This window comes from Populus nigra, chromosome 3 (assembly GCF_951802175.1).
Source record: "Populus nigra chromosome 3, ddPopNigr1.1, whole genome shotgun sequence".
NCBI lineage: Eukaryota > Viridiplantae > Streptophyta > Magnoliopsida > Malpighiales > Salicaceae > Populus > Populus nigra.
Genome location: NC_084854.1, coordinates 15,575,088 through 15,587,609, shown reverse-complemented (window position 1 = coordinate 15,587,609; position 12,522 = coordinate 15,575,088). Strand labels below are relative to the sequence as shown.

The 12,522-nt window shown below is 33.0% G+C and overlaps 1 protein-coding gene across 1 annotated transcript; it reads right to left on the bottom strand.

The window, feature by feature from the left end:
- Positions 1-6,724: 6,724 nt before the first annotated feature.
- LOC133687807 (probable flavin-containing monooxygenase 1) lies at positions 6,725-9,950 on the bottom strand. Its single transcript, XM_062107134.1, has 5 exons — positions 9,467-9,950; positions 9,028-9,268; positions 7,768-7,946; positions 7,326-7,678; positions 6,725-7,232 (listed from the first exon to the last, which is right to left on the bottom strand). Exons 1-5 carry the CDS (start codon positions 9,914-9,916, stop codon positions 6,893-6,895), a joined length of 1,563 nt encoding a protein of 520 aa, XP_061963118.1. The 5' UTR covers positions 9,917-9,950; the 3' UTR covers positions 6,725-6,892.
- Positions 9,951-12,522: the final 2,572 nt, after the last annotated feature.

Below are 12,522 nucleotides of genomic sequence, written 5' to 3'. Positions count from 1 at the left end.
TCTTGCCGTCAAATTCTTCGCTATCAGCAGCTACTGATAAACTTCAAAATCATATGCAGCAGAAATTTTCAAAATAATTCCTCATTCTTTATTTGAACGGCCCAGAACTTGGATTTCTCTCCTCTTTTGTAAAGTTAAATGGAGGTAATTTGATCGGGCCCAATCCATTAGAAACTAGCCATAAAACAGCCCACTGTGGTTTTTGGAGTGGGTTAGTATTTAAAAATATAGTAATGGTTTTTTTAAAAAATATTTTTTTATTCTAAAACAAATTAAAATAATATTTTTTTAATTTTAAAATAATATTTTTGATATTAGCACATCAAAATAATTTAAAAATATAAAAAATATATTAATTTAAAATAAAAAAATAATTATTTAAAAAGACACTTTCAAACACAATATCAAATACTTTCTGAAAAGGAGGCTGAATAGTTAGTTTACATTCATCACTAGTCATTGATGTTGAAGTAGAGATCTTTTGATTGTGGATACTCGTTAGTGCAATTGATTCTTTGGATCGAATATTTATTTCTTTCAAAATTATATAGTGTGATTCTTTGGATCGAATATTTATTTCTTTCAAAATTATATAGTGTTTAGGAAGTATATAATAACATTCTATTAGTTATTTTATTATCCAATTTAAAAGGAAGATAGACATAAAAAAAAGATGAAACTTATCACTAGCTAAAAATGATAAGAATATCTCCATCTAGCATTTTTTTTCTCATAATTTATCTATTTTCTTCTTTAAAGTGGGCTCATGGAGTGATTAATAGGATATTTCTAGTTAATTAATCTGTAATTAAGTTATATTTTATTAAATAAAAATCAAATAATTTGGGACTTATTTTACTAAAAAATCACTGAACATACCAACCAGATAACGGGATAATAGTGGTTGTGAAGATTTATTTTAGAGTTGTATCATTGAATGGAATTTATTCTTGTGCTGGGATGGAACAAGCTGAGAATTCATAGATTCGGAATTTGAATAAATTCACGCGTGAATCTCCAGCTACACGGTGTCTTACTTTGAGGAATGGAAATATCCAAGAAATTTGGAAGGAAAAAAAAAAAACTCTCGGCTGACGAATTTATTGCATTTTGAACGTAGAATTTGAAAATGAAAGTGCACAAAGTCCAAATTAAAACCACAGTCTAATGCATAAAATGCAGCGACCACATTTTGAACATAGTAAAGAAATGCTGCAATCAAATTCCTGGCAAAGAGTTGGGTTAATCATGTTGATTCAAAGATTCATCAATCACCACGAAGAACTGCTTTTCTTATATTTTAATCTTTCTTGAAGAGAATGTTTCAATACCGACCCAAAGATGGACTGAAGAAACCAAAAGATGCTTGCAAGTTGCTGTACAAAACTGGGAGAATACCCTTTTTCACGATAGCAAAGTTGCGAGTCAGACTACCAAATAATTGTTTTTAATTTTATGAAGACTGGTCAGATTTTGACTTATTTAATTTAATCTCTTTGCAAACCTTTCTTGTACATGAGCATTTGAATTAATATTGTACGTAATAAAACCTCAAATGTCCAATTAGCTACAAATGCAATATACATCAATCAAGTTACACATGAGTTTTTTTTATAGATTTAAATTATTATTTTTTAGTGTTTTTGGATCGTTTTGATATACTGATATTGTTATAAGTAAAATTTTTTAAAAATAAAAAAATATATTATTTTAATGTATTTTGTAAGCGAAAAATACTTTGAGAAACAACATCTACCACACTTCCAAACAAGCACTTAGAACATGAATGTTAGTGCGTTCAACATTTGATGTAACTATCATCGAATGTGATAACGTGCAAGTATTAGCAAGTTATATGCTGATATATAATTCAATCTCTTAAACTTTGAAGCACATGTTGATTGAGGTTTATTATGAATGGAGAAAGCTCTGTTGTCTCATAGTGTTGAGCAATCAACCATTAGAGAGTGCATAAGGTTAGGCTAACCTTTGCATTTAACCTAAATTTAATATTAAGAAATTGATGAGAAGTACTTAATTATTTCAAGGACTACTATTTGATATGTTTTATTAGAATAAGCCTCTTAATATTAGAGTTGTTATTCCTTAGTTCTCAATTTCTTTGTTTCATGAACCACGTAGCAATAGTTGATTTATAGTGTGTTGTTTTTACTCATTTAGTTAGGATTTTGTAAGGCTATAAAATGCTATACACATTTGCTTTCATAAAATAAGTCATTTATTCAATTTGTCTTGAGTTCTTCATCATTTGCAATTATCTCGATCATATGTTCATAACAAATTGGTATCAGATCCACCACTCGACTTGAGAAAAAGAAGAGTCGTAGTCTTTCGAGTGACTTGCAAACATCGGAGAGTAAGATAAAGAGATGGTGAACGAAGGCAATGGAAATTTCATCCAACTATCCATACCACACTTTGATGGTCACTTTGACCATTGATAGAGAATTTCATGAGATCCAAGGAATTTTGGAGCTTAGTTGAGACAAGTTATGTGGAGCTAGAGGCAGGAGCAACTGTGACTGAAGCACAACAAAAAAGACTCGAGGAATTAAAGCTTAAGAATCTAGAAGTGAAGAATTACCTATTTCAAACAATTGATGTAACAATTATGGAGAAGATTCTTAGATCTTTGACTAATAAATTCAATTACATAGTCTATTCAATCAAAGAATCCAAGGATATTGATGTGCTCTCAATCAATGAGTTGTAAAGCTCATTGATTGTACATAAACAAAAGTTTCAAAAAAGTAGTAGAGAAGAACAAGTCCTAAAAGTGAAACTTGAAGATAGGTTAGGAGGTAAAGGCCAAGGCAAAAGAGGTTTTAGAGGAGGGGAAAGAGGTAGAGGGTATTAAGCTTTCAACAAAACCACTATGGAGTGTTATAGGTGTTATAAGCTTAGCCACTTCCATTATGAATGTCCTACTGTGAACAAAGAGGCAAATTATGTTGAATTGGATGAGGAAGAAGAGATATTGTTAATGTCCCATATGGAATTGCATGAAGCTAGGCATGAGGATGCATGGCTTTTGGATTTTAGGTGCTCAAATCATATGTGTAAAGACAAAGCTATGTTCTGTGAGTTGAATGGAGGGTTTAGACAGCTCGTAAAACTTGAAAACAATACAAGAATGACAGTGCTCGAGAAAGGAAAAGTCAAGCAATATTTGGATGGCTTTCATCGTATTGTCACATATGTGTTTTATGTACTTAAATTAAAGAAGAATCTTCTAAGCGTAGGACAATTACAGGAAAAAAATCTATCTATTCTTATCAAAACATGAATAAGCAAGATCTACCATCATGTGAGAGGTATGATTATTCAAACTAGGATGACAACTAATAAAATATTTGTATTGTTAGCAAGGGCTCAAGTCAAAGAAGCTTCCTGTTTCCATACACCTACACAAGACCTTTAACATCTATAGCATTTCAGGTATGGCCATCTTAGTTATAAAGGACTAGGAACCTTGCAATACAAGAAAATGGTTCAAATATTACCACAACTTCTTACACCATCTACAATGTGCACTACTTATGTAGTTAGTAAGCAACACAAAGATCTCATCCCAAATAAGAGCTAATGGAGAACATCTCATAAGCTATATCTCATTCATGCTAGCATCTATGGCCCAATCACACCAATCTCAAACTGCAAGAAATGGTATTCCTTATGCTTTATTGATGACTATAACAGAAAAGTATGAGTTTATTTTTTGGTAGAAAAATCAGAAGTTTTCCAGTCTTTCAAGTATTTTAAAAGTTTGTTGAAAATGAAATTGGCCAGTTTATTAAGTGTTTAAGAATTGATAGAGGTGGTGAATTCAACTATATAGAATTCATTGAGATTTGTAAGCAGAAGGGAATCAAAATGCAGCTCACCACAACCTACAGTTCTTAGTAAAATAGAGTGGCTAAAAGGAAGAATAGGACAATAATGAACTTTGTAAGGTCCATGCTTTCAGATAAGAAGATTCTCAAAACCTTATGGCCTAAGGTAGTGAACTGGACTATGTATGTGTTGAATTGGTGTTGCATTTTTGCAATTAAAGACATGACTCTAGAAGAAGCATGAAGTGGAGTGAAGCCCGTAGTTAAACACTTTAGAGTGTTTGAATGTGTGGCACATGTCCATATGCTTGATGCAAGATGAACCAAACTTGAAAACAAGAGCTTTTTTTGTGTACTGCTAGGTGTGAGTGAAGAATCCAAAGGTTACAGGTTGTATGATCCTATTGAAAAGAGAGTTATGATTAGCACAGATGTAGTTTTTGAAGAAGAAAAATAATGGGACTGAGATATGAGTTACATGGAGCAATTATTAATGGATTTAGAATGGGGAGAAAAGGAGAATGACACTAATAAAAATGAAACAAATGGCAGTAAAGATAATGAGACAAGTGAAAATGATACCAAAGACATAGAAAATGCTTCTTTAAATACAACAAATGAAGAGGATGTTAGACTGAATGAGAGAAGAGAGATAAATGCTCCTGTTTGGATGAGAGATTGTCTCTGAAGAAGGATTATCAGAGGAAAAAAATGAGTTAAATATAAAACTTGTAACTCTTGATGATCCACTAAGCTATGGAGAGGTAGTGAAGAGTTCTAAGTAGAGGCAAGCTATAGATGCTAAATAAGGTCAATTCAGAAAAATAAGACATGAAGTTTGACCGAATTACTAGTTGGAGCTAAGAAGATTGGAGTGAAATGGATATATAAGATCAAGCTTAATGAGTTTGGTAAGGTGGATAAATTCAAAACCTGGTTAGTTGTAAAGGGTTATGCTCAACAACATGGTATGAACTACATAAAGGTATTTGCCCTAGTTGTAAAGATGGACATTGTACACATAATCATTGCTCTAGCTGCTCAGAGAAGTTGGCCTATCTATCAACTCGATGTTAAATCCACTTTTCTCCATGGAGAATTAAGTGAGGATGTGTTTATGAAGCAACCAAGAGGCTATGAGCAAAATGGAGGTGAGCACAAGGTTTACAAACTACATAAGGCCTTGTATGGATTAAAACAAGCTCCTCGAGTTTAGTTTAGTCGCATTGAGGCTCACTTTACTCATGAAGGGTTCTAGAGGTGCATTAGTAAGCAAATCTCATTTGTCAAGCAAAACAGTAGAGGTAAAAATTTAATTGTTAATGTTTATGTCGATGACTTGATTTTTACTGGTGATGATGAGCAAATGATGTTAGAGTTTAAGAAGTCAATGACTTAGGTATAGAAGTGTTACAGAAGGATAATGGGATTTATGTCTATCAAAGAAAATACACACTAGAGGTTCTAAGACATTTTGGAACGGAACAAAGTAATGCAGTGATGAATCCTATTGTTCCTAGTTTTAAAATTAGGAAAAATAAAGGTGGTGACAGAGTTGATGAGACCTATTATAAAAAAAAAAAATATTAGACAGTCTTATGTATATCATTGCTACAAGGTCAAATATGATGTTTGTTGTGAGTTTTATAAGCAGGTTTATGACCAAATCAACAAAACTTTATTTGCAGGTTGCAAAAAAACACTACGATACTTGAAGGACATTGTTGATTATGAAATATTTTACAAGAAAGGTGGGAAGAAGGAGTTGGTTGCATTCACTTATAGTGATTATGCATGAGACTTAGAAGATAAAAAGAGCACATCAGGCTATGTTTTTATGCTAAATGGAGAAGTAGTTTCTTGGTCTTTAAAGAAATAATCTATAGTCACTCTTTCAACAACTGAAGCCAAGTTTGTGGAAGCTACAACCTATGTTTGCCAAACATATGGATGAGAAGGATTCTAGAGAAGTTGAGTCATGCACAAGATGGTTACACTACTATGGTGTGTGATAACAACTCAACCATCGAGTTCTCAAAAAACCATATTATGCATGGATGCAGTAAGCATATTGATGTGCAATTTCATTTTCTATGTGATTTTACTCGAGATGGAGTTGTTGAGCTTGTGCATTGTGGTTTTCAAGATTAAGTGACAGATTTATTGACTAAACCACTTAAGTTAAGGTATTTTTAAAGCTTCGAGATCAATTAGAAGTGTGTATGATGCTTGGAGTAAACTAATTACTTATACAATAATTAGTTTAAGGGAGGGAATGATAAGAAATACCTTATTTCAAGGATTACTATTTCGTATGTTTTATTAGAATAAGTCTCTTAATATTAGAGTTGTTATTGTTTAGCTGTCAATTTCTTTTTTTCATGTTCCATATAGTATTAGTTGAGTTATAGTGTGTTGTTTTTACTCATTCAATTGCTTTCATAAAATAAGTTATTCATTTAATTTGTCTTGACTTCTTGATCACTTACAATTATTTTGATCATCTGTTCACTACAGAAATAAGAGAAAATAAATATTTAAAGAAAGAAACATATAATTAATAATTGATTTTTTTTAACACGTTTGACATTAAGTTGTCGGAACTCATGTTGTTTTACGCGAAAATAAAAACTTTATTCGAGTGATTATAGGTTGCTTGGTTATATCTATGTTAAATAAATAAATTATTAATTAATTCTAACATAAACGAGCCAACAAATAATTATATATATATATATATATATATATATATAAATCAGCATGAGTAATATTTCTCCAAACATGTATACTTTGAATTTAGTTGTCTTTTACATAAGATATTTATAAGAAATAACTTGCGAAATAAAAGTCTACATCCATGCAAAGCAAGAAGAATAAAAGGAAAATAAATAATCATTCAGGTCACGAATTTGTATTTCACAACAATGTAAGGGTAACTATTCTAGCTAGCTAGTTTATTTAACATGTAAATATGAGAACCCGCAACAAAATAACATAACATAACGAATGTTTTCCGTAATTGTTCTTGCGATAGACTCTTATTTCAGTTCATAGTCCCTACTACCGTAAGGGCTGAATGCTTCTGATAACATGTTATTCTTCCTCCAGGAGCTCCATCCCATTTCTTCACAGATCTCATCACTGTGGTTGATACTGAAAGTTGAGATGCAATGCCTCTTATAAAACCTGGTAGTCCTCTTTGCAATTTCAATCTCTTTAGAAACCTGTTCAAGCATCTTGTCAATAGTCGGGAGCTTAAATTTGTTGTCAATAAGTCGTGCCAGCCAAATGCTGCGCAGCTCTGATGTGTGAAGGTTCGCAACACTCTCTATGAATCCCAAAAAAGCCATGTTTGGTATCAATGGATGAACAGTTCCCCTGCAACGAAAATCAAGAAGATATTATTTGGACCACCTGTTCTGATAAACAAGTTGAAGCTATTGCCACGGATTTAGGTTTTAAAAAGCTTACCTGTACAGAGGCATAACACCAGAACGGGCATCCTCTAACAAACTGCAAAAAGGATCCGGTAAGATGTCTTTGAGCTTTCTCTTCCCATCAAAACCAGTTGCAAATATGACAACATCAGCCTCCACTTTAGTGTTGTCCTCAAATTCAAGTCCTTCCTTATTGAACCACCATTTTGATGCCTTTTTGAACACAATCTTCCCCTTGTCTGCCTCAGAAAAGAAATTTTCTGGCATGATAGCCATCTGACAAGATGCATAGTCTTCAATGAAAGGGTGATCTGGTTTTAATCCATATTTCTGCAGAGGAAGTTTGTGGAGGAGATAGGACTGTATAAACTTGGAAACTACATGCCTCTGTGAAATTCCATTACAGTATTAGAACCAGTCACACCATTAGCATTTTAGGACTTCAAAATGAATCGAATATGTCAAGATGTGCTCACCATGGGAGATAGCAGCAAGCAAAGCATAGTCCTGAGGAGACTTTGGTTTGGCCTTTCGTGTATGAACTGAGAAGATCTTGTGGAAAAGAACAAGAAAAATGGCAAACCCCATACCCAGTAATGGGGCACAGTCCAATGTAATGTCCTAACAACCATGGTGCATGGTTGCCCTTCAGGACCTACAACACATTCAAACACGACATCTTGATTTAATTAGTAAAACGGAGAAGAATAGTTTCTGAAATTTCTGTTTTTGGAAATAAAGAAAAGAACTTGATCATCCATTTCTTTTCAGCGAAGAATACAATTCCATATATTTTTGCTCCACCATCGCCAAAAATCATGTGTGCAAATTAAGTATGTGAAGAATCAAGATTATTATCCAGATATGGGGCAGGTGGTTTTCTTTTTTCTTCGTGAAAAACTGTCCCTTGTGCTTTGATCATCAAACATGCAAGAGTCAAAGCTGGAACGTTAAATGGCTGAGAACATGTGCAGTCAATAAGTCCACACATGATCTATACTTTCATCGTAGATTCTGAGAATTGACCACGAGGTGGCTTTTTTTCTTTCCTTTAGTATGACTTGTGTTACCATGCACGCTACATCAATTTAACGTGGAGCATCATTAATTCTAACCATTCAAAGATTTATTGCTGTCTCTGCTACTTTTTTCTGGGACCAAATTATATGACGCTATCAACACGTAAGATCACACAACAACAGCAGCAGCAAAATTGTCCAGAGGTGTCTTTATATATATTATATTATATCTTAGACTCGAAATATGGCCCAATAATTAAACAATAAGTGGAGAAACTGGTGAGGCCATCACTTGTACCAGAAAGAGAGGAAATTGAAAGCAATTGCTGTGGGACTTACAAGAGAGAACAAATATTTAAAAACTACTTGCTAAAAGTTCGTGATTTATGTGTATGGATCATATAGCATATAATTAAACCAGATTTTAATCTTTTTTTAATAAAAAAAGAGAAAAAAAAGAGAAAGAGATGTGAAAATTAATAAAATTTAAAATTGATCAAACAAAATCTATTTAAGATTAATACTTGTGTTTGTGTGGGTGTATAAGAAAAAAGAAATGAAAATTCTATTTAAGATCCTGTGAAACTTATATATTAACATGAGAAAGAAACAAGTTGGCCGTTGACATGCAGATAAGTTAGTTCGTATAATATTATGAATATGCAATTCATCAAAAGCATGAATGAAGCATATTAATTAATTAAGCCGAGCTTGTACCTTGGTTCGCCTCAGCGCACTCAAGAGCTAAATCAATAGCTGATTTTTTGAAGCCAACGACTGCCACCTTCTTTCCCTTATGCAGTTGAGTAGCCGCTTCCTTGTCAAGCTTGCAGTAATCTAGGGAATGCATCACCTTGCCCTTGAATACTTCGGGGCCTTTCTTGAGTGGGAACTCAGGAATCTTAGGTATATCTCCATACTTTCCAGTGCAAACGACAAGAAATTCGAACGCGTACCACTGAAAGGAAGCAAAATACGAATAATCAGCAAACAATATTGACAGTATATATGTACAATAGCCAAGACAGTTTTGAAGTACATCTGTATATTAATTAACTAGCAATCGAGTTTTGAGCTATGTTGATGGGATAAAAGAAAATAGCAGTATTAGTTTTGAAGCTACTGTAGGAATAAAAAAAAAAACGTTATTAAGGACCTGAATGGTATCAGATTGTTTGCTTTGCACAGCAACCTCCCATACCGGCAGTCCGGGCAAAAGGCTGCCATACTCCCCGGGTTCGCCGCTATCAGCTGGTTCGCGGCCACCAACAAACCGGACCTCCACCACCTTTGAGTTGAACATCACGTACTTCATCACATCAAAATGCTCAGCATAGGATTTCAAGTAATCCAATATCTCAATATAAGAAGGAAAACTTGGGTCATCTCTGTTAGGCCAGGGAAAATCAGTGAATTCATAATCACCGCGAGGGGATTGAAGTTTTGTAGAGCTGTAAGAGCAACTTTTCCACACCCCTCCAATGGAGTCACTCGCTTCAAAAACCACTGGATTGTAGTTAGATAGCTGCTTAGCAACAGCTATACCACTTACACCTGCTCCAATGATGCCTACTTTTGAGACCATCAGATTGCTTTGCCTAGCCATGAAAGTAATAATTTTGATAAAAATTATAATTGAACTTAGGTAAGCTGCAATGTGATGCTTGAGGTTTAATTCCTATTTATAGAATTATATAGAAGCACGTGAATTGACTTCAAGGAAGTGAAATAGAGGATATACGACCATTTCTAATCCTAATATTAAAGTAGTTGTGAGAAATTGGTTGGAGATCGAGACGAAATTTCGCCAACACATGGTTTCCTTTGCCCCTTTTGATTAAGATGGACGCAATTTTTTGATCAATTTCCTTGCACCTTCAAACCCTAATTAATAGAAGACTGCTCGCATGCATTTTATATACATGAATGTATATATACACACAGTAAATACGTGTTGTGCGTAGGGCTAATAATACTCACAAGAATAATAATAATAATAATAATAACAATAATAATAATAATGAAGTGAGAAATATCAAGACGACATGAAAAGCAAAAAATTCCGTCATATGCAAGATTTTAATGCACGGTAACGTAGAATCTAAACGTAATTAGAGCAAACCTTGAGTATTTTGAGTTATTGCTTGAATTTAAGTGGAGGTGGCGAGTATCTATGCAGCTCTACTTTTAAGGGTCAGAAATTTGAATCTAATTGCTTAGTAATTAATTGCGATTTTAAGAAATTAACTTGGTGATTAAGAAAAAAAATTGTTCATTATTTCAATTAAGAGATTAAATCTATAGGTCACCACTCAAGGAAAAAATAATAATTAAGTGCACTCTAGCTGTCAAAATTGCTGGGACTTCTGGGCATTCAATCAGCTATAGCTAATAATCTTTAAACTCACGTGCTGGAGAAATTTCAACTCAATTTGGAAGAAATTAAAAGAATCCATGCACGAGTTAGGTTTCTCTATCTTTTCTGTATTTGTCTGGTACTAGCAGCACGTTTGCGATCATAGCTGGAACCAATACTCTTGCTTGTCTTGTAACCTAATATACTGCTCGGTTACAAGGGTTTCCTCCATCAAGCCATCAATTAAGACTTATTTTAAGTGAAAATCTTATGAAAATTTTAACATGATATTTCTCGGCTTGTTAAAAAAAATGATGGCTTAATCAGCACGCTTTGAATGTTCCTTGTTTTTAATTGTGCTCATGTTTTGATTTTCTTGCTAGTTTGTTTACCAGTAGTTGAGTGTCTTGATTTTCTTGCTTGTTAGTTTTCTAATAAAGTGGCTCTTTTATGTAATGGATCTCAATATATAACATCAAGAGTAATGCTAATTTTAGAAAATATTTAACCTCCAATCACCATATACAATAATGGAATTGATTGAGGTCATTGTTGATGCACCTTTAAGAGAGAAAAACCCACACAAACTCACCCTAAAATCAATGAAAGCTACAACTTTACAATTTTCTTTTTCTAGCTCTCTTTGATTCTCTTATCATTCCACACATTAATAATTTATTAATGTATATTACAAACCTATTTAGAGAAAATTAAAATGCTCCAAAAGTCATTGATCATGTCACTTATTCTATTGTGCCTCGAAATATCTTCTTCATTCTTTCAACAATGGTTACACCTGCCATTGAAAAACACTCTCCTTTTTTAGAATGCAAATCTATCGCAGATTGGTAGGTGGTCAAGTTTAGTCATCAACATCCCCGTTTAAATTTGACTTTCTAAACTTCTTCATTACAAGTATCTTTTTTCATTCTTGTAAATACATCATACTTGAGTGGCTTTATAAATATATCAGAAAATTGATCATAAGTTCTGCAAGACATCAGCTCTACTTCTTTGTTTTTTCCATGTTCCCTAATGAAATGATATTGAGTATCAAAATGCTTACTTCTTTCATGATACATTGGGTTCTTTGCTAAAGCAATAGTGAAACATGTAAAGTTCTATAAGATTATCTTGCAAGAAATTTAAAACTTTAATATGCTCCTCAACCAAATACCATAACTTACAACTACTCTAAAAATAGCATACTCGCCTTTATATGATGATAGTGTCACGATAGCTAGTTTATTAGACGTCTAAGTAAATGTTGTATCTCCTATGAAAAATATGATACAAGTTTTGCTTTTTCTTTCATTCAAGTCACATCCCTAATCACAATCAAAGTAACCAATAAGTTTGAAATATTCAAAATATATGTAGAACATTCCATCATTAAAAGAACCTTTTTTGTACCAAATAATTATTTCAGTGGTACTTAGATGAGACTAATCAAGATTCCATGTACTTACTCTTTAGTTTGATTCCATAGAGTGTATCTAGTCTAATGCATGTTAGGTATCTTAAACTTCCAACTAGATTCTTAAAGCAGGTTGGATTAAAATCACCTTGATTATTCTTTCTTAATTCTAATCCTGCTTCAACTAGAGTAAAGACTAGATTGCATTTCTCCATGTTAAACTTCTTTCTCTTGCATAGTTTTCTTATGAAATGAAATTCCTTTTTCACTTTATACAACTTCAATTCCTAAAACAGTTATGCCATTAAGCCCATTCCTACATCTCGAACTCTTTAACCATGCTTCTCTTAAATGATTCAAGCATAACTAAATGATTATTGGTAAATATTAAATCATCACTATATATACAAGCATATAACACACTTCCACCAACTTCCTT